The sequence below is a fragment of the Pleurodeles waltl genome, chromosome 8 (assembly GCF_031143425.1).
Source record: "Pleurodeles waltl isolate 20211129_DDA chromosome 8, aPleWal1.hap1.20221129, whole genome shotgun sequence".
Lineage (NCBI taxonomy): Eukaryota > Metazoa > Chordata > Amphibia > Caudata > Salamandridae > Pleurodeles > Pleurodeles waltl.
In genome coordinates, this window is record NC_090447.1 from 1,002,769,660 (window position 1) to 1,002,797,442 (window position 27,783).

A 27,783-nucleotide genomic window follows, 5' to 3' on the forward strand; every position below is an offset into this window, starting at 1 on the left:
CGAAGAGATAATCAAACATCAATAACTATTTTCTAAAAATCTCTGAGTTAGTACATAGGTTGCGGACAGCAGGACTTGGAAACACAGGGCAGTAATTGCCTCTTTATATTCCCGAGCTCTGCTGTCAGAAATACATATGCTAACTCATTCATGAATGTTCCGGAGTTGTTAAATAGAAACATAGACGCTTTCTGCACTGGTGTAGCACTGAAAGCGGGATCATGAAATGGCCTTACTTTTTTTCTGCAGTGGTAGGCGCTTTGATAACAGAGTAGCTACACATTTGGTATGCAGAAGCTTCATTTCTGTTGATCAAGAGGTTAGTAGGGGCCACAAATGAACTCTGAATTTGTTTCTGTTTTGCAGTCGCCAAAAGCCCATACCTTCCCTGACATGGAAGCTGTTCCTCTCCTGTTAAACAGTGTGAAGTCGGAGCCGCCAGAGGACTTGCTGTCAACTGACCATTTCCAAACACAAACTGAGCCAGTGGACTTATCAATCAATAAAGCCAGGACCTCACCTATAGCAGCATCTTCATCACCCATTTCCTTAACAATATCCGCCTCCTCCCCTTCCTCTACATCGTCGGTCTCTTCCTCTTCTAGTCGTCCAACTTCTTCTCCAACAGTGATAACATCTGTGTCATCAGCATCCTCCGTACCAACAGTGTTAACGCCAGGGCCCCTAGTGGCCTCTGCACATGGTGTTGGAGGCCAGCAATTTTTCCACATTATCCATCCAGTACAACCTCCAAGCCCGATGAACTTGCAATCTAATAAACTGAATAATGTGCACCGCATTCCAGTTGTGGTGCAATCTGTGCCAGTTGTCTACACAGCTGTGAGGTCTCCAGGAAGTATGAATTCTACAATAGTGGTACCACTTTTGGATGGCGGGAGGAATCACCTTAAAGGTAAGAAGAAGAAAGCGTATTTTAACATTTTGTTTATTGAAAGTTTGTGCATCACGTGATTGGACCTTTATGCCATATTCTCTAAGCACTAGACGTCAAATAGAAATATTACTTCTAATACATTGAGTGAATAATTGCCATAAATAAGCTAAATGCTAAATCTGCTAATATTTTTCCACCCTGTCCAACTATGTATCATAAGAGGTAAAATCATCATCATCAATCCTGTCAATCTCTAAATCGCTTGCATTTTCGAAAACAATGAAATAAACTTATAATTAAACAAAAAACGAACATGTCCCAACTAAAAGAAGAAAACAACTTAAACCATAAAAATAAGTATTGCAGCCATTTATCATTAAATGTAGGCATAATATTCAAATAGTTCTTTGTAAAAGACCATACCTTCTTGATCATGTGTTTGGAGATTTTTGTTTAGATTGAGAGGTCGTAGAGAATTCCAGTTCTGGTTTATTTTGGTGAATCCCTGTCCATCTATTCCCTACTTCCCCAGTATCTGTCCACAGGATTCCATCAACCTCGTACCCTCCAACAGTATGTGCAACACATTCTCTTGCATTCACTGATATCAACAGTGTATTTGCATAATTTCTACGTCTCTCTTTTCTCGTTTGCTGTGCTAGGCATGTATCATTTTAAGCTCTACCTTTCAACCTTCTTATCTAATTTCTTCGTTGTTACTTAATGGGGCAAATTTACAAGGATTTTGCTGTGACTAAGTGCTACCTACTTTTGTAGTACTGCTTGATCACTACTGAAGTCTAGGAGGAAGGCAGGAGCTTACTCCTAGTAATCAGGAGTAACCCAAGGGTTAGTCACAGCATAATCTTCACGAATCATTCATTGCCTCTGAGAAGTATGTCTCTGCTTCAGTTTCCACCTGATTATAGCTCTTTTGAAGTGTCGGATTTAAATGCAAAATGCCAAACAAAGAACAATATATCCGATGGCAAAGGGATAAGGGAGCAAATCTCGGGAAAGTTAGTAGATTTGGACTTTGGAAGGTAACAAGTGTCCTGGCAGCATTTTGCAGACCCAGGGATTGGTAAAGAAAATTAAATAATAACATTTTAGGAAATGCTACAGGGTACACAGGATGTGGTCCGGGGCGGGAGCAGCAGTTGGCCTTTGGGGGCTTTAGAAAATGACAAGAAAGTGCTGGTGGTTGTTGTTTATTAAGAGGAAATAGTGGAAGAGAGAGCAAGGAAACAAGTGCACTCCCAGGCAGTCCCCAATAACAAATAAAAAAGAGTCCCCTCGAGTATTTTGTGGAAGGATGTAACTCACCCAATGACACATGAGAGAGACAATAAACCCACCCAGTCATGAACAAGAGGCTAACTCAAAGCCCAATCTAAGTATATATTAAGTAAAGGAAAGAATAAGTGCCTACAGACAACAAAAGGCTCTGTGTAGCTGAGATGTAAAAATGGGTATGCATGTATATCTCTCACTACTTTACAATCAGTTATGTTATTGAAACAATGGAAGTGAAAACTATATATGAGAGAGCAGGGCAACGGATGGGAGGGGTGGATGTGATAAATCCGAGTACCATAATTACAGAGCTGAGTATCAACGAATTATTAATCAGTTTTAAGTATTTTATGCATTCTCCAAGGTTACAGTTTCAAGGAAATTTTATATAGATGTTTAGTAATCTTGAGATGTGATTGACAACAAAGTAGGAAAAATGACATTTTCATAGTTTTTGGTTTGTTGAAGAATTGGAATTATGAATGAAAATGGTAGGATATTTGCAAAACTGAGCAGCTGAAAATTTGCAGACTGCGCACCAAGGTCATAAGGTGCACTATTCAGCTGACCAAATTTGGTCTGTACCCAGCCTGCACTCCATCGCTGTTGGCCTGGCTTTGTGACTTTGGGCCTGATTTAGATGTTGGCGGACGAGTTACTCGATCACAACGGTGTTGGATAGCCTGCACACTAAAATCTAAATCCTATAGTGTATAGTGGGATTTAGATTTTGGTGTATGGGATATTTGTCCCTGTTATGATGGAGTAACTCATCTGCCAATATTTAAATCAGGGTGTTTGTTCTGATCCAGCGTGATCAGATACCCTCAAGCTGGAGCATTCCACCTTTCAGTGCTACTTTTATCTAAATCTTTACAATTGCATATCTCCAGTTCTACTGATTGGATTTTGTATCATTTTGGTCTCAAATAATTTATTAAAGTTTACTCTAGTTTTCTAAATTGGTGTGGGATTTTCCTTTTGTTGTGTTTTCACTTTATTAAAGTTGGAAATGGCCCTTTCTGCAGGGTTATCCCCAGACTTTTTGCTTTTTCCACCCATTTTTCTGACCATCTTTTTGTTGACCTTATGACTCTGAGCATGTTACCACTGCTAACCAGTGCTAAAGTGCATGTGCTTCTCCCCTAAAACAAGGTAACATTGGTGTATCCCCAATTGGCTGATTTAGTTTCCATGTAAGTCCTTTGTAGAGGGGTATACCATATACCTATGGAATGTAAATTGAATGCTACTAGTGGGCCTGCAGCACTGACTGTGCCATCCACTTAAGTAGCCCTGTAAACATACCTCAGGCCTGCAACTGCAGAGCCTTTGTGTGTAGTCTCACTGCCACCCTGACTTGACATTTAAAATCTATTTCTAAGCCTTAAACTCCCAGTTTCCTACAGATATGTCACCCTAAAATACACCCTAGGTAAATCACAGGATAGGGACCCATGTAATCAAAAGGAAGGACATAAACTTTTAGGTTTTCATGTCCTGGTAATGAAAAACTCCAAAAGTCATTTTTCATTACGGTGAGGCCTGCCCCTCTCATAGGATAGCACTGGGAATTTCTTATATTACCTACAAGTTGTAATTCCTGATCTGAGAGGAGTAGCTGCATTATGTTTAGTACCATTGACATGGAAATAATAAATCCTCTTTACTGGTAACATCAGATTTATTATTACTATTTTAATAATGCCACTTTTAGAAAGTGGGCCTTTTTATGCACTCACTACCCTGTGTGCCCACAGCCTGTCACCAATAAAGGTCTGGCTTAGACACCCACAACACAGGATACTGAGCTGCATCTGCATGCATTTGTATACTGATGGTTTTTCCTGGGGAGGAGGTTGGGAAGGCCTCACACTTACATCTCAAAGGGCAGTGAATAGATTCCTCACATAGGGACTTATAACCTTCCATTGAAAGGGCTGGCCTGAAAGGGGGACCTGTGCATTCCACAAGTACTCTTTTTAGTCACCCCCGATATCAAAGACACTTTTTAGTGTAAGTACTGGGTCTCCGACCCACTAAAATCAGTACACTTATGGACTCAGGGAAACACTGCTGGAGTACTGGCTGCTGTGTGCCAGGATTGACACTCTGCCTGGATTGACTCCTCACAGGAACTGCTTACCTGCTGTGCTGTGCCACCCTGCTGCCTGCTGATCTTTGCCTGCTCTCCAAACCCAGAGTAACTCTTAGCAGTTTCTGTTTTCCCTTGCCATGTGCCACTTTCAGTCAACCATGCAGCTTTGCCAAACTTTGCTGCTTGCTTCCATCACCCACCCTGAGTGGCCTTGCTTTCCTTTCCGCTCACTACTTTCAGACAACCTGAGCTACGCTGCCAAATTTTGCCATTTGCACCCACCCAGAGTGGTCCTGATTATCTCTGATGCTCGCTACTTTCAGTCAACTCGAGTGGCCCTGTCAAACTTTGCTGTTTGCACCTGCGAACAATCTGAGCGGCGATTGCCACACTTTGCCACTTGCTTCTATGAACCGCCTGGAGAGCCCCTGCTTTCCCTTGTCTCTTGCTACTTTCAGTCAACCCGTTCGGCCCTGTCAAACTTCGCTGCTGCGTCTGTGACCTGCCCGGAGTGGCCCTGCTGTCCTTTGTCACTTGCTGCTTACAGTCGACCCAAGCAGCTCTGCCAAACTTTGCCCCTCCTATCTGTGAAATGTGTGGAGAAGCTCTGCTGAACCCGGTCACCACACCATTCTCCCGTAGTCCCATTGAACTTCTCGGGCAACTGCGCCCAAGAATCAACCGTCTACTTTCCGAGGGGAGCACAAATAAGGAAAGTGCCCTATCCCGTAAAAACAATGTGCACCCATGCAGAGGAGTATCCGGCACCACCCCTTTGATCTTTGCATTTGCTCAGTAACCTTGCTTTATATTCTTTTTTCTGCATCTGCAAAACAAATACTTTACTCTTTATGAGTTGGATCTATGTTGTGCAGATCCTAAATTAACTAGATAAACAAGCTTTATTTTTCTACATTTGTATGGAGTCTCTTTTTGAGTTGTACCTCCAGTGGTTATTGCGTATGTGTTGCACAAATACATTACACAGTGCCTTCTAAGTTAGGCCTGCCTGCTTTACTGCTTTACACCAATCTATCTGAGGGTGAGCACAGGCTACTTTATGTTATGTCATTGACTTGCCCTGACTAGCACTGTGGTCCTTACTTGGACATGGTACATACCTCCGCCAACCAGAAACCCAATTTCTAACAATTACTGTTTTTCAGCTGCATACTTCACAAATTGCCTACAAGTTAAGCCTGACTGCTTTTGAAGCAAGCTACCACTGGGTTAAACACAGGTTAATTTAGTAACTTTTGTGGCTCACTGTGGCCAACTTTCTAAAAGAGGCATTTTCAGAATTGTGACGTAATATCTGAGTTTACCATGAAGGATAATTTTAAATGACAATTCATTTGAGTCTAAGTATGACATTCCTACCTGGTCCCAATCAAGCGTTAGCACTTATTTAGTGTAATAAAGTAACCCAATTTTATCCACTCAGAGAGGCTGGACTTACAGTAGTGAACAAATATTTAGGTATGTAAAACTTAAAAACACATGTCTTACCTTTTAAATACAATGCACCATGCCATACAAGAATTCTGAGCCTACTTAGGTGTGACATATGTAGTAGAAAGGAAGGATTAGGCCTAGCCAAAGTTTTATTTTATCAAGTAGAAGCAGCAGTTTTAAAACTGCACTACATGTTGTGGTAAAAGGCTTGAGACCAGACATGTTTAAAAGTGCTACTTAAATGGTTGGCACAATGAGTACTTCAGACTCACTACTAGCATTTAATTTACAGACCCCGGGATACATCTAGTATCACATACTGGGAATATATACATAAATTAAATGTGCCAATTAGGTGTAGGCCAATTTTACAATTTTTCATAGGAACAGCACAAGCACTTCAGCATTGGTTAGCAATGGTAAAGTGCACAGAACCCTAATGCCAACAAACAATTTCTGAAAGCAGGGTGAAGGCAAAAAGTTAGGGAAAGATCACACAAAGAAAATGTCATGTCTAAAAACATCTTTCTTAAGAAATGTATTACAATGTTATATAGTGCTTGGAAAATGATGAGAAGAAGTTTGAATAAAACTCTCTCACACAGTCAGTAAATACAAAGTAAATTACATTTTCTCAAGCTACAGTTCTGGTAGCAATATTTTGAATTTTCCAAAGCTTCTGTAGAAAGTAGGCATAAGGCCTCAGATAAATGCTGTTAGGAAATTCTAGCTCAGAAAGAAACAGTGCTATTGTTGACTGTGACAAATATTGGAATATTTTCTTAACCATGTATAAATGAAAGGACGTTTTTTTCACACAAATAGCAACATGGTGTGTCATGGCCACTTTAGTGTCCAATGTCAGTCTAACATAAGTCCTTTGGGTGAAATGTACAAAAAAACTGGTAATAAAATACTTATCACAAATTGCGACCAGTATTTTGCTAAAAAATAAAGAATTGTGTGTATTCACCCATGGACTAAAAGGTTGGAATCATATTGGATCCTAATCTGACCAATCTCATGAGGTAGGCTGTAAAGTGTGTCACTGTATCCGGAGGTTATCACGGGGACGATGCATGTTAGGCTCAGCAAACCACCATGTCTCTGATCACTGTTTAGTATGTTAAACCCTTAAAGGCAGCAGGACTGCATTTGAAAAATAAAAAGATTCCTTTTTTTCCCAAACGTTTGTTTGAGTGTTGGTAGAGGTCCTGGGGAGCACTTCCTATTCCTCAACAGTTTATTTTTTAGTTCACAAAGCAGAAGTGGATTCCAACGGGACCCCTACCATTTTGCAAAAGCATTAATACCCCAGCCCTGGAGTTGGTCATATTTCAGTGATTAGCAAGAAGATTTCAGAGGCAAAATATTAATACATATTCTGCCAGTTTGACATTTGGAAGGAATGCCTACACGCACCTTCTAAATACCAATTGGATATGGGATCGGATCCCATTTTAGGAGTCAGTAAAAGGTTATCAACTCCACAATAGGATTTGTACATAAGAAAGGGCATTATTGTGGTCACAAGCTTCAGACTGGAGTGTTTGTGACCAAAAAATGCTTAGAGACATCCATGTGGGGATTCCAGTCTGAAGCAGTTAGATTTTGTAACGGCAGAGATCAGGAGAATTCCCACTCCATAATTTTGAAGATCCCAACCTATAGCAATTTTGACTTCATTCCATTCCTCCAGCAACACCAGAAATAATTTAATGATCCTAACAGTTGTGCTGCATTAGCACAATTATAGAAATTTCCTCCAAAGCTGTGAACTACTTTGAAAAAGTGTCTATGCAAATGCATTAAAAAAAACAGGAATCTAGAAGAGACTTCTGGGACTGTACATGTCAGTTTATCCTGAAAAGATTAGCAGCGGATGAACCACATTCTGAAAAGAATTCACCCACCCCATTCGGAGCCTTTCATACTAATACTAAAGAGGTTCAATATGAGGATAGCATGGCCATTGACATCAAAGGCTCCAGAAAGCTGTAGTAAGAACAGAGCCTTGACACCATCAGCTAAGACATTGTTTGTTCACCAGTAATGTTTTGATATAGAACATCCCTGTTTTTCCAGCAGTTTAATGTGAGAATCAGACTCTTTTTGCATGGTTAGCCCCCTCTTTTGCCTCTAAAATGATGTGGCCAGGGCCAGATCTCCTTCACCAAAACTGTACTATGTATTGGCACTTCAGCCACCCTTATAACTCCCTAGTAAATGCTATCCCTGGTACCCAGGGCATGGGTACTGAATACCCCCCCCCCCCCACTAGCAGCGCCACCAATTGTGCCACTCTAAGAGGCCCCACAACAGCCTCATGCGGGCTGCCATTGCAGGTGCATGACAAGGTGTACTTAAAAGTTGAAAACTCGACATGGCACTCACCAACAGTGGCCTGTCCTCTACCACTACATGCACTATAGATAGGTCACTCCTCTGGCAGGCCTTACAGCCCTAAGGCAAGGTGCACTGTAATGCATGTGAGAGCATATGTTCTCTTGAGCAAATATATCCCTACTGTGTCTTTTTACAAAACCTCAAGACACAGCATGTATACCGAGGAGCCATAGAAAATACATGTGCTGGACACTGGTCTTTACGGATCCCCAGCCACATGATGGCCTGATGCCAGTGTTGGATTTATTATAACATGTACCCAGAGGGCACCTTAGAGGTGCACCCCCTGCATCACCTACCAGCCCTGGAAAGGTTGCTGACTGGCTTTTACCAGCCTGCTACGACCAGACACAGATTTGGACTCCTAGAGCCAGACCACAAAGCCTTTCCTGGGTGGCGGTGTTACACCTGCTCCCCCAGGCAGGCACACAGGCCCTGCGGTCAGCTTCAAAGTGTTTACCGCCTTTGAAATCTGACCTCTGACTCTGCTGCTAGCAGCAGATAGCTGCCTAATGGTTTTAAAACCGGCGGGAAAACTTAGAGTAGGAGGAGTGGCCACCTGCAGCCTGCACCGCCCCCAGGTGTGGCAGGTGAGGAGCCTAGTTCATTTTATTTTCCTCCATCTTGGGTGGCAGGAAAATAGCCTGTCAGGGTTAGGGATGTGACCTCTTTCCACAGGAAGTAGTCACAAAGTGGGTGTAGCTACCCTAAGGTAAGTGGCCTATTGGCCACTACCGGGTACGTCTTTAAATACCAGCTAAATGCGGTATTTAGTGAGCATCCCTAGCATCCCTATACATGTACATCAGATTTGACAGACACAAGAAGGCCAGTGAAATTGAAGGCCCAAGGCTCTTGAATAGAAGTTCTGCTGCAATAAGAGAAAGGTGCCAAACCCTGCCTGTTGCACTCAGGACTCAACAATCACCACTGAGGGGGTAACTAGACATCAGATGGACTCTAAGAAACCCCAGAGGACCTCCAACTTTCTTCAAATTGCCAAGAACCTCCCTCCAGAGGAAAGACAGCATTCCCTGCACCCAGCAAGCAAGATCCAGTGAAGTCCAGTTCACTGACCGGACGCTGATAAATGAACAGACCAACTTTCATCTGACAGAATGGAAGGACAAGCCCTTCCAGTGTGCCAAGTTTGGTGCCACTGCGACCTCCAGTGGATGCGACCTGCCATAGCCTGGGGTACTGGATCTCTAATGTCAGACACCCAGAGGAAAAGTCCACTCTGGACTCCCCAAAGACCAGAAGCAAGCACTGGTCAAGAGACTTCTATACACACATGAACCACCCCCCAGAGTGGCACTGCTGACCTACAATCCACCCTCAAATGAACATCTGTATAGCCCTTGGCTGACATATCTGCACTGCACCCAGCCTCCCTGGCCCCTGCATGAGAAAACAGGCTGTGCTCTAGAGGTCCCCAACCCTTTGCAACCTCTACACTCCAAGGAAACCCACCAGACTTACCTTTAAGTCCTCCTGTGCAGTGTGTTTCCAAGTGGTCCCCTTCTCCATTCTGCACCAGCTCTAAGACATTCAGCCATTGCTCCCGCTTGAACCGGGAACTGAACAAATTTCTCCGGCTGGCTTCCAGGACATCTCAAAGACCTCAACCTAAAAACAGAAGGTGACACTCGTGAGAGCATTGTCTGATTTTATATGCATTTTAAAGTTTTTTTTCCATTGATTCGAATGGTGCGTAATTATGCATAAAGACAATTTTTGCTAAATTTTGAAAAATCATAACTTAAAGTACTTACCTGATTTTGGTGGTCTTGGTCTTAAACATTTCATAAAAATCTGAAGTGTTTTTGTAAATTGGTCGTGAGTTATTCTTTTGAGTGTGTGTCCACATTTATCGATACTGTGAGTACAACAAACGCTTAGCACTAATCCAAAATTAGCCTAACTGCTCGACCAAGCTACCACTAAAAATGGAGCGTTAGGTCATCTACCTAATACCTCTGGATACCAAGGTGGGGTTGCTTGGACTCTCTGCACAGTGAACATCATTTTTGTACAGTATAAAGACAGCCAGCTTCCTACATGTAGCAGAATAAGGGAGAGCTGAAATTCATTAGTAATTTGTCACATTTATGGTATCACATTGTATATTTGTATTTTTTAAGCTTTTATTTGGTGCAAATGAGTTCATTGGAGTTCAAATGTAGAGTAAAATGTTTATTGACTTATTGTGTAGCAACTAGTTGTAGTAAAGTGCAATCTTATATGATAAATGGGATTACATTGTGGGGGTCCCAGATATTGTATTGGTCAAAATAAAAGCTTTCAACTTTTCATGTCAAATGCAGAGAAACCTCTAGAAGAACACCTTGTTTAGATAGAGTTGTGCCATTAGATCAGGGTAAAAAGGAGCTTTAATTGGTATCAACATTCTCTCATATAATTGCAAAGTGATGGAGGCGAGTTTATTAATCAAAACAATTAGTATTTGTTTAATTATTGAAAAAGGAGAGTTTGGGTTTAATACCTTTGACATGGCAAAGCTCTTTTATGATCAGTCAGATTTCTTTACATTAAAAATTCAATGCAAAACTTAATATTTAATTATTGAATCTGACCTTTTACACTTTTCTTCAGTTTACTACTTTTTAATTCACGTTAAAACAGTAATGTTTATAGATTAAGCTACAGCATATTTTGCACATTGATAAAAAGTATCTACCTACGTTCAGTGGCCTGCAAGTGTTATAACGGGATCAAATATGCCTGCATGATCAATGGAAATAACTTCATATAAAAACCTTGAAACACAGCACATCTTCCATTTAACATTTTCAAAGGCCATCGCCATTTCAAGTTTCTATTCCCATCTACAAGAGAACTGATATATTTAGAGTTTGGTAGACACATAGGCCCATATTTATACTTTTTGACGCAAACCAGCGCCGGCGCTCCTTTGCGTCAAAAATGTTACTGCCGGCTAATGCCATTCCTACACGCCATGCGGGTGCCTTATTTAAGGAATGACGTTAGCCAGCGCTGCGGACTGGATTGAGTAAAAAAAAATGATTCAAACCAGGCAGCGCCGGCATAGGGGAAAATGGTTTGCTCTGCATGTGCGTTAAAATTTTTGACACACATTCGGCGCAGAGTATAAATCTGCCCCATAGTGCATCAAAACATGATAGATATCTCCTCCACGATATTGCCAGTGGCAGATGCTATGATGTGCACTTTAATACGGTGGACTGGATATCTGCCATTCTTACGAGAGAGTATCCTGTCCAAAAAACTCTAAATAAGGCTCGTAGTTTCTTAACTGTTAGCCATGCTTTAGGTAATCTGAAACTTAAAAGGCATTATTTGTTCTCTAATTGATCCTTCAACCCACACACCTTTACAAAGTCAAATAGATTACTATCCTATGGCTATCTTCATCTTCTGTGACGATATTTTTAATCAGCAATTTTTTAAAGTTTGATAATCCTCTAGAGTTCAACCAAAAACAAGTGATCCCTAAATTCAGTTTGATTATGTGAGATTCTTACTTTCTACAGGGAGTTTACAATGCACAGCTCCTCCCCTCCGCAGGCCAGGCCAATGCATCTCTTTTCATTGTAAAGACAAATAGTGCTAATGCTCCTACTACAAGTCATCAAGTGTAACCCAATCTTGACTTCTGTTGCAGTGACAGAATTGTAGAGGTAAAAAATAAAATTATCGTTTAGCGGGAGTCCTGTATATTACCGGGTTGTTAGATAAGCCTATAGCCAACCGCCATTAACTTGATATGATCACTCCAAGAAAAATTGAATGACATAATAAATATCTATCATATGTGGGCAGCAGTAATGTATTTTTGATCTATGAGCAGTTTAGGGAAATGGCAAGTAGTGTTTATCATAGTTTGAGAGATGAATGAATACATGAATGATGATCTTGTAAATTGCACTGTTACGCTAAGGTGTTTTGGGACTGATTACTCACCAAACCAGACAGAATATGACTTAGGCAATAAAAAAATGAGATGAAGGAGGTTAGAGAGAACCACTCGACCTTAAGAAAAGGCACGATCTCCTAAGGGAGTCCGCTTACAATGCAGAACAATTAATATTGCTTCCGAAAAGGATCTGAGGAGATGAAGGGGAATGCAAGTCATAAATACGTCATGGATATACCTGGGACCCCTGTTGTAGAAGGAATGATAAACTGGACATATCGGTCTAAGGATTTTTCTTAATAACAGGAAGAACATTTAGGCCCATATTTATACTTTTTTAGCGCCGCAAATGCGTCATTTTGTGAAGCAAAAACTGCACAAAATTACAAAATACAACTGGATTTTGCAAGTTTGCGCCGCTTTTGCGTCAAAAGGCCGCGCAAATGCGGCGCTAAAAAATTATAAATATGGGCCTTAGTTTCATAGTCATGTATTAGTTGAGATAACATTTTAGTCCAAAGGGTAGCCGTGCTTATGTATTTTGTCTGAAATGTACTGATTGATACAATAATTAAATAGGTTTTGATGAACTGTGTTGCCATAATTCATTCTAGCGACATGTTCACCTATGATCAATATATACCCGTAAATAACAGCAAAATGAACCTACCCAGCTAATAAAAGCGCTAAAAAAGACAGTGGCATGTTTTGAAATTAAAATTAGTTTATAATTAGGGATTATTGCTGCCTGATAGGACATCTATAGGGGGTATTAGCTACTAATATTTGTCACCCAACAGGAGGCAGAGTGGATGAAAGGAAATCATCAGCTCCTAACACTGAACAGCTTGTCGGCAATAAGTTTTTTTTGTTTTAACAGTGATTTTTTTTCTAATTTTATCGAACAAGTTACTTTCAATGGACCTGAGTACACAGCGAACATCTATTGTAATAAATTATGGCACAGTGTTTTATGGTCTATATTGGATTCAGCACGATAAAATATGTGCATAGTTAAGTAGTTGTGTAATGATTAACATTAAATAGCGAACATCACTCACCCCAATTCTACAGTACAATATTCATTTAAAGCATCTACACTCACAGCACATATTAGATACTTATGAGGAGAGGTGGTGCGTTTCTAGGAGCCGCAGGTTCTCTGATGAACGATTGCAGTACCCTCTCCGACCTCCTATACCTTGCAAATTAATTCTGGGTTTTCAGTCTCAGTTGAAATGACAGAGAGGTTTCCCTGTGATAAAAATGTATTCAATGAGCACCGCGCTGTTTCAAAATCAAGCTCCCTCTCTGTATTTTATTATTATGAAGCTTCTCCATAGCTATAAGATTCCACAAGTGTGACTGCTAGAGAACAATAGGCAGATGGTCAGTCTTTGTCCAGTGAGCTGCCGCTGCAGTTTTGAGAGCTCTCCAGCAGTTCCAGGGGAGTAACCTGTCTTCTTTAGTTTGATATTGCAGGGCAGGCATTCTCAGATTCAAGAGCAGCGAAGAGAGATACAGCGTTACAGGGCAGCCTAAAATGGTCTTACGCGTTCTCACAATGTCCTTCCAGAATGGCTGGGTGTGCGGGCAGTCCCACCATGTATGTGTAAGGTCTCCCTGTACACCACAGCCACACAGCTTTTCGGGCTAATGAGAAGATAAAACTTAAGTAATCTTATTGGGTTGTGATACCAATCCATTAGCAATATATAATAATGTATCCCTCTACCAAGTATGCTGCTTACATATTGGTGCAAGTCTCTCCACAAATCCAACCATCGACCCTCCCCTCCGACACCATGCCAGCCAGGCCGTGTCACCTGCATCTTTCTGCATTATGGTTGTATGGGCGTCACCTCCTAGAGGAGGATATACAAGTCTGAGAATATTCCTTTTGGTCCTGTCAATTGTCTCGTGAGTTTTCCAAAGAGAGTTAAATATATGGTAGCTGCATTTCTGCACTCTGTAACACACAATACGGTAGTTGAGTATAATAAAATCTCTCTTTTTCAACTAAATGAAAATCTTTTTTACAGTTTGTAAAAGACGTCATTATCCCATCATAAAAAAGATCAGCAATCATGAGGTAATCTCCATTGTGCCATTCAGCAAAAGGTCGTGGCTAGCGGGCAGGGATGAACATTGGATTGAAAAGTTCAGGGATGGTTATGTAGTCAAACACAGGTATTTATCCATGGTAACCCAGACATGAAGGGCCATACTTACTAGGGACTTTCCTTGTTGTAGCATGACATGACACAAGCCATCACGAAGAAACACAAGACCCTAAATGTAGCCGCCTTGTATGACTTTGTAAAGAATAGTAATGCAATGAAGAGTTTTGTGTTGCATTACATTTCGTTGTGGTCGGCATTCCATGGGTAGAGCATAAGCATTCCTGTACACCAACATATGAAATTTGACACAATCCTAGATTTGCCAAAGGCAGTAAACACAGGATTGCGCCCCTATCACAGAGATGCCCACAAGGAGAAATATCTTTTTTTGCCTCATTATTTCCTCTTCACATGTGTACTGCATTCTACAGCACACACAGAAAAAGGGAATGTCTTCTAAGGAGTGTTTTTGTGCAGGAAGGTACCCCTTCCTGTACAAAATCAATCCTAGCCATACAATAGAACACAGGCACCCTTGCTGTATGGTGCAAGAGTTTGTGCATTGGCCCGAGGCAGCACACAGTGCACCAGCATTATGAGGGAGCATAAGTGCTCCATTACTTAGTAGATATTGCACATTTATTCTCCCTTCATTTCATGCATCGAAGTGCAGCAACTTCCTGCTCTGCGTTGCATGAAATATTAGTAAATATGCTCAGCAGTGTTTTAGATGTAGGTTTACTGAGATAAGAATTCACTGGGCAGTCACATTGACTCCATATGAAAGTTCCACAATGAGGGGCCCACTACAGCTCTATCCACGTGCACCCATATTTTTTCTGATGCTGAGGTTCTCCTTTCCATGATAGTTCTCAGTTTGGCAGCTCTGCAATAGAGCCTCAGATCAGGAAGGGTGCAGTCTCCTCTTTTTGAGTTGGCACATTCACTTATACAAGACTCTTGGATGACCACTGTGCCATAGTGCAGCAATGCTCTTTTGAAGTAAATAGAAAAGCTGTCAGGCAGCACTATCAGTGAGGCTTGGAAAAGGTATAAAATCCTAGGTAGCACTGTCATTTTAATAGAACATACTTTTCCTTGCAATGAGATAGGCATTCCTCTCCAACATTTCTAATTCAGCACATTTCTGACTGGCTAGTGATCTTGAAAGTAGACATAGGCTCTCATTTTGAGATTGGCAGTAAAAAACACCTACCGCCACAGCGATGGCGCCAAAAGACCGTCGCCGCGGCTACCAGCCATCTGCCATATTATATCCACAACTGGATTTCCGCCAGAAGAATGGTGGAAATCCGGCTGTGGCCATGCCAGCGGATGGCGGTAAGGTGGCGCTGCTGCCACCAGCAACGCCACGCCAGTAGTCCACCGCCAGCCGTTTTATGATCCATAATACGGCTGGCGGTGTTCTGCTGGCTGGCGCTGCTGGTGGCAGCAGCGCCCCATCCTGTCTCCTGCTGGAGGTCCCCCTGAACACAGGTAAGTCAGGTCTCCGACAGGGGAGGGGGTTGGGGAGGTGTTGTGTGTGTGAGTGGTGTGAATGTTTGTGTGTGCATGGATGCGGGTGTGTGTTGCGTGTTGAATGCGTGTGTGCATGTATGGAGGTGTAAGTGCGTGTATGTTGTGTTGTGTGAATGCATGTCTGCGTGTATGTATGAAAGTGTGTGCGGATGTGTGTGTGAATGAATGTATGCATGCATGTATGCATGTGGGAATGGGTGTGTGTATGCATGTGTGTGTGAAGTGGGGCGTGAATGTAGGGGGGAATTTTGGAGAGGTACAGAGGGTGGGGGCTCACTGGAGAGGGAGGGGGGGAGACCACTACCAGTGACAGGGAAGGAATTCCCTATCACTAATAGTGCCTACCGCCATGGTTTTCGTGGCGTTAAGGAAGCCATGAAAACCATGGCGGTAGGCGGGGTCATAATCCTGCGGGCGGAACAGTGACGGCCACCGGGCTGGAGATGGATATCTCCAGCCCGGCGTCTGTTACCCCCATGGCAGTCGGATTGGTAAATTGGTGGGTTGGCTTTAGCCAACCCGCCAATGTCATAATATGGCGGTAAGTCCCCCTAGCCTGTTGGCATTACTTACCGCCATATTAACCCCGACCGCTGGGGTTGTAAGGACCACCATAATGTATAGTTGTAAAGTTAAAGTGCATGTTCACCCCTTGGGACATCTTGGTGCTGAATTATAAATCTTTATTGTTACTCAGCTGAGTAGCACTCATTTGTTACCTACAGAATGATGAAAGGTTGATTGATACAGCTGGGATTTGAACCCGTGGCCCATTAAAGCAAGTAGAAAGCATTTCATATGTTGAGAGGGTGGAAATTATTTCAACATAGGTAATACTGTGCAAAAAGGGGTATATTCAAAGGTATACTGAAGGTTCATTGCCTCTAAATAGTCAGTTAAACTTGCCCAGAGTCTGCCCATATCACACTTGCACCTTTAAAAGACTGGCAAACTTAAGCAAGACACACATAGACCATTACACTGATGAGAGGGCATTTAGGTCTGTTACACATCAATTTAGTCATCAGTGATGCTGCTGTAACAATCAACCAGAATGCATGAGGAGAGTAATTATTATTTGGCATACCTTGAAAAAGTATTGGTAGATTTCATTAGCCTCCCTTGAAAATGGCCTGAAGCCCTTCTAAAACTTTGAAACTTATCAGAAGATGTACTAATTGGCTTCATTTTGAGAGAGAGTCCTAAAAAACATTTGAGAAACTCGAAGTTGCTTGCTTTTCTAGATCACTTTGTGAAATTTGAGTCAGTTGTTGTGCCTCACTACTTTCAAACTCCACCAGCTGCCACTGGTTGGCTTGAGACTATATTATGCATCTGCTCTTCGAGGTATTGATTACGGTCTTCGAGGTGCTGTATGTTACTTTCTGCTTCGGCAACCCTAGGGATGGCTCTATCCACGTGACATCTGAGGATGGCAATTTTCTCACTGATATCTAAGTGGAAATCTGCAAGTTCTTTTGTCATGTCAGACTTGATTTTTTCTATCATTTCACTTATAAGTGCTTTCAAGCTGTGTATCAGATTTTATGTAGTGAGTGCCATGTCATTGAGTGAAGATGCCATTTTGATTTGTAGTGCCACTATGGTCTCTGGATGAAGTCTGTCCCCCTTTATAGGCTTCAAAAAGGCTCCTCACTGACTTTTGTAAGCACTTCTTTGGTTTCATACATTAAGATATGCTATGCAGTGTGCTCAGGGGTTATCATCATATTTTCTTTAGTTACGTGTTTCAGTGGGGGAAACAAGACACCCCTTTACATGTCTTATGCGCTCTTTGAAATTATCCTTGTTTTAGATGCTGTTCATTTGGGGTCTCCCTCCAGTCACAACAGAGGCCATGTATCTCCTCAAGATTCTTGTGGTGTGCTTTATTGATCTTCCTTTCATGCCTCTGTTTCTTGTTGGTCCTCAAGAGGTTGCATTTAACTTCCAATAGGCTTTAAATAATTTCAACTGGCCTCCTTACCTTCAGATTCTTGGTTGTCTCTTCTTTTTAGATCATCCATCCTCAGGCCTCAATCGGATTGTGAGAATGTTCTGTCCTTGTCCGTAAGGTCTGTGCTCCCCTACTGCTGCATTGCCTCTCTTTGGGTTTAGCGATTACATGGAGTCCGTCTCCAGGGCCATTGTGATCAGGTGTGTTTTCAGGAGACACAGCCCCACAGACAAGGTCCAGGAGCTGCCAGGGATCTGCAAGCGATCTCCCAAGGCAGCCAGTCTTCTCTAGCAGGAAACATCCTCAAATCATTGGGAATGCCTTGTTCTCCAAGGGTAGCCGCGTTTGGTAGGCCTTGGCAAAGGTTCAATGACATGCGGTCATCCTGGTCTGTGTTCTGACCATGCCACCACCAGCAAAAAAACATTTAACCCCCGTTACCCTACTTTCATCTACCATTGTCACATAAACATACTTTCTCTATTTTCTTGATGTCCCACGAAAGCACATTTAATGTAGGTAACATCAACAGTTAGTGTCAGTATTCTAAGCAAGCTGATTGGTTGAGTCAGCCTTAGCATTCCATTCAGAGTGCAGACGTCCAGTAAATAATCAAATTCAAGTGCCCAATGTACAATAATTATCAGCAGTGTAAGACTACCTTCCTAAAGGTTTTCTCACGCTTTTGTTCCTGTTCATGTAAAAGTAACAATAACATCCTGAAATTTGTAACCAACGTACTCTGAAATCCTAAATGCATAAACACATAGCCTTCCATTTTTTATTGTATATGCAGGCTCAAAGTGAGAGAGGAATGCATTGTATACTATTGGCAAAACACTGATGAAATGTGGTGGTATAATCTCAACAGACTAGGCGGCAGCAGTGGGGTGAAATTAAGATGGCTCCTTCAGACATAAATTGGCTTATAACTGATGTAATTAACAAGACACATCAAGAACAAAATACAGGATTAGAGGAATCCCAGATTTCACCCTCCTTGTGTAACAACTGTACACCAAAAAGATAATCTGAACATGACGTAATGTAAAAACTGTTGGTCTGATTCACAAAGGTAAGTTGCACTTTTGAGTACGTTTACACTCTGTAGTAAGTTTATTGCGTTCACTACTCACAAACTCTGAGTGTAACCTTACTTCAAAAGGACTTACTACAAAAGTATAATTTACATGTCTTCACCTCCAGAGTAATGCAATTAGCTTACTCTTTTGTATGTGGGTGACATTCCTTACTAAACCTCTTCCTGATCCTCCCTAAATCCCTCTTACCTCTCCCTATTTCCATCCTCTTTTAAAGTAAGTCTGCACATTTTCCCCCAACCAACACTCTATACTTGCATGTGGGAGACTCCACAGTAGGGAGAATCACTTTGCCTCTGTGTCCATGCCATATTACAGATGTGGGTGCAGAGGTAAAAATGCCCTTTGGATGCACACTGACAGTGCACCGTAAAAAGTTGGGCCACCATCTGGATGGTTGAAAGGGGGTCCCATTAACCCCCCTAGACATCCTCCAGCAGGCTGGTGCAATTGCTGACTGCACCTGCCTGCTAGTGGATCTCTCTCCCCATTTTAAATTGCAGGCAAGTTGCTGTCCTTACTGTGAAACACGGAACGACTTTGAAGCAGCCGTTCAGTATTTTTAACTGAATGTGCTGCCCCCAGGGCAGCATGATTTTGCAGCTGCACTAAGGGCACTGCATTCATCATAGTAGGGTACACTTTCCCTATTTGTGTCCGGCACACATGTTTAAAGGTGAGCCATAGTGCAAACAGGAAATGTGCACCATATTTCTAATATGGGCCAAGCAGCATATCAAGATTCCTAGCCAATGAAAGTGGGTTGGGGCATTGGCCTATTGAGGAGGCCCAAGCGAGGCACCCCAGTGGTTTACCTGACTTTGTATAAGCAGTATTTATGATATAGAGGGATTCAGTTTAATATAGTTTTTAATTTATCCAGGAGTTCACAGCTTCTATAGTAGGAATTATTCCCAAGGTTAGATCATTCATCTCGTCCCTCAGATTTATTAAAATCCGAACATCTTCTGCATACAGATTTGTTATCACATGAAGGTCTTTAATAATGATGCAAGGGGTTTTATATAAACATAAATCATGACGTGGGGGAGGATAGATCCATGTGGGACTCACCAACATAGATGGAATAATGCCCAGGAGCACGGGCCCAGTTAAGTTTTCTGGGATCTGTTGAAAATGAAGGATTTTTGCCATTAAGCACAGTCTCCTTCATGGTTGCCTTTTTGAGCATTATAATAATATGTAATTGTCAAAGATATGAAATACCTCAAAAGGGTCTAAGAATATGTCTACTACTGAACTTCTACTGTCCAATAGTACTCTGGGGTCATCTAGGAATTAGGTAATTACTGGTTCAGTGCCAAACCCCGGTTTAATCCCAAAAGATTATTATTTTCAATAAAAGCTTGGAGCTGAGTCATGACTACCTTTTCCATTGTAAGATTGCAGTAAATTATGCTGATAGTTTACCAGATGCTTTACGTGTCCTTGCAATTAACAAGAAAGAAGGAATTTCCATATGTTTTTCCTTCCATTTGTAACTCACAAGGAACAGCAAAGTTGACATTTTGAGAAAGATTTTGCAGTGATGTACTCCATTAGTACTTTTGAATTCTACGTGTAAACAAGGAATAAGTCAGAAGTACTTCAGGCCTACTCCTGAAATGTATGAGTAAGCCAGAAGTACTACAAGAATACGTCACATTAACTCATTCACCATTTTGTGTGAGGCAGGGCATTTGATTGTTTGCATTTTAGTTTTTCTCTCAGACAAAGCATGTCTCATTGCCCATAGCAGGCTTTACAAAACAGAGACATTTATCATGATTCTGACTAAATATTTCCTACCTTATTACGTCTATATTCTAACACCAATGTGTGCAATTTCAGGGTACTTGTAATATTAATTCTACAAGGTGTTGGCAGAAGACATCTATGCAAAGTGCATTAACAGAAACAAAAGAACACTGGTAGTGTGTTGCACTAGTCTTTATTCTTTGTTAGTGTAATAGGGGTTGTCATAAAGTATGATATATTTACTCCATGGTGAAGCAAACAATACAAAACCTGATGTTGACATCATTGTTAAGGAGGAACTTTCTGCCTCTAACACTCACATAAACTCACAGAAAATGATTTAGAGTTTGGTGCAGGTGTAGCATATCCGTAAATAAGCAGGGCTTCTGGCATGCCAAACATGTGGTTCGCCTGCCTCAAGTAGAGACAGGAGAACCACAGAGTTTCCAACAGAGTTTCCAACAGCGGATCATCAGCTGACATCACTACTGGAAACCTTTAACCGAAAATTCTGTTCGCCACACATCCATCAAGTCTTAGTCATGGTTACACACCCTTATTAGGTCAGGCAACCATTAATAGATTTCCTTGCCCTGGACCAGCATTCAGAGCATAGTGGATTCAGGCAGAAAAATTGCCCAATGGCCTCCTCACATCAATCAATGGAGGAATCAACAAGCTGTTGTTTGTTCTGAAGTCTTAGGGGGTCATTCTAACATTGGTGGGCGGCGGAGGCCGCCCGCCAATGTTCCCCCGACAAAATACCGCTCCGCGGTCACAAGACCGCTGAGGGTATTTTGAGATTTGCCCTGGGCTGGTGGGCGGCCGCCAAAAGACCGCCCGCCAGCCCAGGGCAAATCTACCTTCCCACGAGGACGCCGGCTCAGAATGGAGCCGGCGTAGTGGGAAGGTGCGACGGGTGCAGTTGCACCCGTCGCGTATTTCAGTGTCTGCTTTGCAGACACTGAAATACTTTGCGGGGCCCTCTTACGGGGGCCCTGCGGCACCCCCTACCGCCATCTTGAACAGGATGGCGGTAGGGGGTGTCAGAATCCCCATGGCGGCGGAGCGCGCTCCGCCGCCATGGAGGATTCCCCGGAGCAGCGGAAAGTCGGCGGGAGACCGCCGACTTTCCATTTCTGACCGCGGCTGAACCGCCACGGTCAGAATGCTCGAGGGAGCACCGCCAGCCTGTTGGCGGTGCTCCCGTGGTCGGTGACCCTGGCGGTCACCGGCCGTCAGGGTCAGAATGACCCCCTTAGTCTTAAACAGCCCTGTCAGGGAAGTGGGGATTTCTAAGTATGGTGTGGTCCTCCACCAGTGGAATGGAGGCCATGTTTTAAATGACCGCGTGATATGCGGACTGCTCACCAAGCCATAAATGACCCTGTTAGGCTTTTAACTACCAATAGAAATACTTTTCTAGAAATGTTTGAAAGGCTTCCTTCATATGAGATAAATCGATCTAATATTTCATTGTGCACAGTAATCCTAAAGTTCTAATTTTGCACTTCAAACAGTGGCAAATATCTTTGTATAGAAAAGGCACATACGAAGAATTTATCAACTCCACAACGTGGGATGAAATCAATGGGTAGAATTATGTTTATAGTCACTTTGCCTGAACCACATACAAATTCTCAAATATACCCAACAATCTATTGAACTAAAACACAAAATCAATTATTACACTAACACTGAGAGCCTACTTTTGAGTTTGGCGGGCAGCGGAGGCCGCCTGCCAAACTTTTTAGGACGGAAAACCGCCACTCCGGTTTTCTGGCCACTGGCCCTATTCCGAGTTTTCTGCCTGCTGACACAATGAAAACCTCACCACAACATTGATACTGGCTCGTAATCGAGCCAGCAGAAATGTTGCAGTGCGTTGGGTGCGAGAGCATCCGTAGCGCTTTTTGATACCCGTAATCCAGGCATTAAAAAGCGCGACTGGTGCGACTGCCATGCAAAAGCCGGTGGAGAGGGAACTCGTAATCCCCAGGGCATCGCTGCCCTAGCGGATTAAGATCGTTGGCAGCGACCTCGTGGTGCCAGCACTCCAACTGTGGAGGCTCTGCCAGAGTCATAATGTGGAGACCGGACCGCTGCTTTGGTTGCGGTCTGACCTCCACCCCAAGTGTGGCGGTCCCAGGACCACCAGACTCGTAGTGAGGGGCTGAGTCCCAGATCTGATATATTTTCAAATTTCGAAATATCTGAAATGTTAGCAAAAACTCTAGGAACGTCATAAAACAGAGTGTTCTGGTTCATTTGAGCATTTTTACAATGGGATGCAATGGAATGCAGTTGGCAATACTGAATTTCTACCAGCATGTCAGTCTAAATCAACAACTTACTTGAACGCACACAGTGGGAGTAGATGAGGGACTCTATCCCATGCTCCTCTGAAATCACTCACCATCCAAATCCCATTTACTGTGTCAAACTACATTTTATTGACAGAGCCTGATTAACAACCACACATAAAGCTCTTCTGGAATAAATAATTAATTTTGATCAAAATGACAAAGCATATATGTTAACAAATTAGCAACCTATTACACATAGTCCCACCTGTGACAACTTATGAAAATTTTTTTATCATGTGTCATTTGTACAATTCTACTGACAGATTAGAAGCAGTAACCTAATTCTGTGTGGGCAGAGAACAGCCAAACTATGTTTTATCATCTGTGCATGTGTCACACTTTTTCACTACAATTCCTGATGTTACCAAAGGATGCTATGGATTGCAAGCAACATAATCTTTCAACTATGCCTGCCCAGCTTCTACCGTAAACATTCAATGTACTTCCTATTTCTTTAAATTTGCAAGACGTTTCAAATTGTTCTGTGTTGTCAGGGTTGCTGAAAATAGCCCGTGGAAGATATAATTTCCGAATTATAAGGAGGTCTATCTTTCACTACAAAATCTTAGCATTAGAGAAGATGAGTCAGCAGCTAATCTATCAAGGCCTAGGAATAAATCAAGCTGTTGACCACATAATTTTCACAGCCTACTGTGATAGATATTAGCAAGATATTGCTCGTTCTGTGGGATAGAGAGATTAGGACAAGAAATCTGGTTGCTAGGTTTGATAGTTGGATCCAAGTAAAAGTGTTCGCTCTGTATTGTAACTTGCATACGACAATATGGTGGACATTAATATCTGCATACAGGGAACAAAATATCCGCTAACTATATATAATCATGGAAGGGATTTGTAGGTAATTATAGATTTTGTCATTCTTAATTAAACATCTACATACCTTAACTATATTGAAGATATATACATTGTAAAGAAAAATATAGTTCGAGTTAAGTACTATACACATATAATGGCCCGTGTAGACACCAAAGGTTTATTCCTATATGATGCGTTTCTGCTGTCACAGCGGCCTTGCTCACACAAACATGCTGATACATCACGGTGTACTTACCACTAGAATCATCAACAAAAATGATGTCCTAAAACTCAAAAGTGCATTCAAAAGAACATGGGCACCATCTTTGAATAGGGAACTTATTACAACTAAAACATTAGAAAATAAAATTCATACATCAGATGCATTTATCAAAATGAGACAAATGTTCAATTATACGTCAATATAAATATAAATCAAAGCCTGGCCTGTCACGTCCAAGGACACATATAAATATATATATGTATATATATACATACACACATATGTACACACAAACATGTATCTTGGTGATATTTTGGTAGTTTGTATTTTAGTTGTAATATTTTTATATTTTTGCAAAACGATATTAAAGGCACAATATACTGGTACCAATCCTTTACAACTTATTGAATTAACTATTACCATCAAGAATACATGAGTGCCTGCCAGTGGATATTGATTTCTTTAAAATATTGCTTATGAATTTCAGGGCAGGACCATAGCAACCAAATCATCTTATTGTAGATCAAACACATTAGAAGCACTTAGGTAAAAGAGAAGCAAACTGGAAGACTTAAAAAAGGTAGAGAAAACAGTACTCTGCATGATATGGCCAGTGACCACATAAAGAACTTTATACATGCTTGGATACTCAACTAATGTTTATGATGAAGTTTCGACAAAGCCTTACTGTATCATCAGTATTATAGAGAAAGGCTAGACAGAACAACAGTCAGGGCCCACATTACAAAAAAATCATCAATAGCTATAATACAGTTAGACTTTACTCAAAATAAGGAGGGAAGAGAGGTCTCCACTCTCGGCTGCTCAAACTCCTAACAACAAAAGCAGAGAAGGAATTAAATCTCCATGGACTAAAGATAGTACTCTAAGAGGAGACAGGGACAGACACAGTAAAAGCTTTTTTGAGTAATCTTGTAGGGCATCAGGGGCACTTAACTCAATGTACCCTTGGCGGAAAGTCCATGGGAGGTACAAAAGAAATCAGTAGGTTACAGCCAAGGGAATCAAAAAATCACCTTCCCACAACACAGCTAGGTCAGACAAAAGCAAGACCTATAGGCAAATAACCACAATGCCTGTCTAAAAAACAACCAGGAAGTGGGATCCATTAGCTTAACTGATACTGATTAGGGAATGTGCCCACCATTTAACCTAGGTATTTGCTTCTGGAATGAGCATTACCTGAGAATGCTGGTAAACTCAGACTGACTAAATAAAGCCTTTTCTAAAAAAGTAATAATTTATCTCCAGGAGAACTAGTTATCTGGTGATATGTTTGTGTTTGATGGGTTTGCGCAAATCTTTAGGAATTCAAGCTTAAGGGACTTCAGCACCCTTCAGGTGTTTATTGGCTCGTGCCTCAACAAAAATACCAAAATGCATAAGGCAAATAAGTAACAAATGTGAATTGGTACACATAAGCACTATACGCTTGCATACAAATTCAGCTCTAATTGAAGCTTCAGTTGTTATGAATGTTTACATTGCAATGAGAGGTAATCACTTTAATATGAATCAGGTACATTTGTTCAATGTAGATCTATGTAATGTATGTGCAATGTGCAAAAATGTCCTGGTCTTACTCAACAGAATGTCTGAAATGCTCCATGCCCAAAATTGCCTAAAATAGCAAGGAACATACAAAGAGGTTTAAATACAAAGAGGTTTAGCTAATGGGGTTTTTATCTGCTCAATGGGTATCTTGGGGCAGATATCCCAGTGAGACATGTATTTCTACATAGTAATCAGAGAGGTTCCATTGATTATTCATTCATCTATGGTATTTTGAGCTGTACAACAATTTCCAGGTTTTAAACTCAGCAATTAGTGATTATTGGCCCCTGACAGAGACATTAAACCAGAAAATGACATCTAAAGAGCAAGTGCTACTTTTGACATTCCACTGTACTAAGCACTTAGTAACGCATATCTATGAGAAGCAATTAGGTCTCCTAGTGCAGATACAATTTTCAGCGAGTGCTGAAAGTTGAGGTATAGTCCAAATAATATTCTATGTTGGTACTCGTTGTTAAATAAAGGCAGTTGTTGACTGCCTGGTAGTCTCACTTAATAAATATCATGATATTATTCTCTAAGTGAATCCACAAACTTATAAATCACTACTGTTGTATAATGCTAAGTGTAGACATTTAAAAAGGAAATTGAGAAAGGTCAAAATGTGGGACAAAGAGTAGCATAATAATATTTGGGAAACTAAAGCACGATCCCCAGCATTAAATTGGAGGAATAAAATGCTCTATTCTAAATCAGTGTGGGGTGAAATGATACATGTTTTAGCCTCAAAATACATGGAACATTTTTATAAACTGGTCCAGAAAGGAACAATCAATGACAGAAGCCCACGAGCTGTATGGTTCCTGAAGAAACCTGGCTAGATATTGAACAAGGTTTATACAAATAAAAATTAACTTCCCCAGAGGAAGCGGTATAGACCTGATGATACAACACTACTCTATTACTACATGCCAATTGCTCTTCTCCCCATAGCATCAAAAATAATAGAGAAACACATTAACATTCAAGTGTCAAGCTTTCTTGAAGAGTATAATCTTCTTCATAACACCCAAATGTAATTCAAACCACAACACAGCACAGAAACAGCCCTGCTGGCTGTTACTGAAGATACTCGACAATGCCTAGATGCAGGTGGATGTGCAGCACTCATTTTACTTGACTTGAGTGCCGCCTTTGACACTGTGGATCATAAGATCCTACTTCACAGATTTTCTCAGATGGGGATTGAGAGTACCAACCTTAAATGGTTTTCATCTTACTTGAGTCAGAGGACTTTTCAGGTCCTTGATTGGGCACACTTTTCAAACATTTTTCCTCTCACTTGTGGGGTTCCACAGGACTCGTCCTTAAGCCCTGCACTTATTAATATCTATATTGCCCCTTTGGCAAAGACTGTGGAACCCCACAGTATATCCCTTGTGTCCTATGCCAATGATTCCCAATTGGTCTTTTCTTTTTCCACCAACTCAGAACAAGCTACCTTATCATCTTATCTGTCGGATGTCCGCAGATGGATGGCAGACAGCAAGCTTAGGCTTAATGACTAGAAAACAGAGGTTATGTTGGTAGGGAACTTATCCCTCCTCAAGTCCCCTGTTTCAGTCCCAGCAGAATTAAAAGATCTTCCCCCGCCTAAAGACAATATAAAAAGTTTAGGCTTTTGGCTGGATTCCCGTCTTACGATGGAATATCACTCGAAAAAACTTGGAGCCACCTGTTTCAATCTGTTAAGGTCCTTCTGGGAAATCTTTACATTCCTTCCCTTTCTGGATAAAAGGCTTATCGTTCAGGCCCTCAGATTGTCACTCCTGGATTATGGGAATGTTCTATTTATGAGCTTTCCATCCTATGTCTTAAAGAGATTGCAGGTGGTCCAGAATGCTGCTGCCCGCCTACTGATGACAATCCCAGACATCACTCTGCCAAAGCAGCTCTGGCCTCTCTCCATTGGTTTCCCATTCAACGGCGCGTCAATTTCAAAGCCATCTGTTTTGTTCACCGGGCACTTCATAAAAAGGGACTGACTTTTCTTAGGCAGATCGTAACTCCCTATTTACCTCAAAGATTACTTAGATCTTCTTCTGCCTCTCCTATTAACATCTGTTGTGTCAAGAAAGCAAGATGGGGAGGCAGTTCCTTTGCTTTCAAGGCAGCCAATCTATGGAATTCCCTCCCATTGGAACTCTGCTTAGAGAACTCAGAACTTTCCTTCCATGAAAGTTGAAGACCTTTCTTTTTCCTTTGTAGCTTTTCAGCTTTTTCTCTGCCTGGTTAA

General features: G+C 41.6%; 1 protein-coding gene across 2 annotated transcripts in view; it reads left to right on the plus strand.

The window, feature by feature from the left end:
• The window catches only part of KLF12 (KLF transcription factor 12), a 977,710-nt gene that overhangs the window by 700,052 nt on the left and 249,875 nt on the right, over window positions 1-27,783 (plus strand). For both annotated transcript variants that reach the window (XM_069205282.1, XM_069205283.1), the window contains exon 6: window positions 367-913. In XM_069205282.1, coding sequence (XP_069061383.1) covers window positions 367-913 — 547 coding nt within the window. The remainder of the gene's footprint in view (window positions 1-366; window positions 914-27,783) is intronic.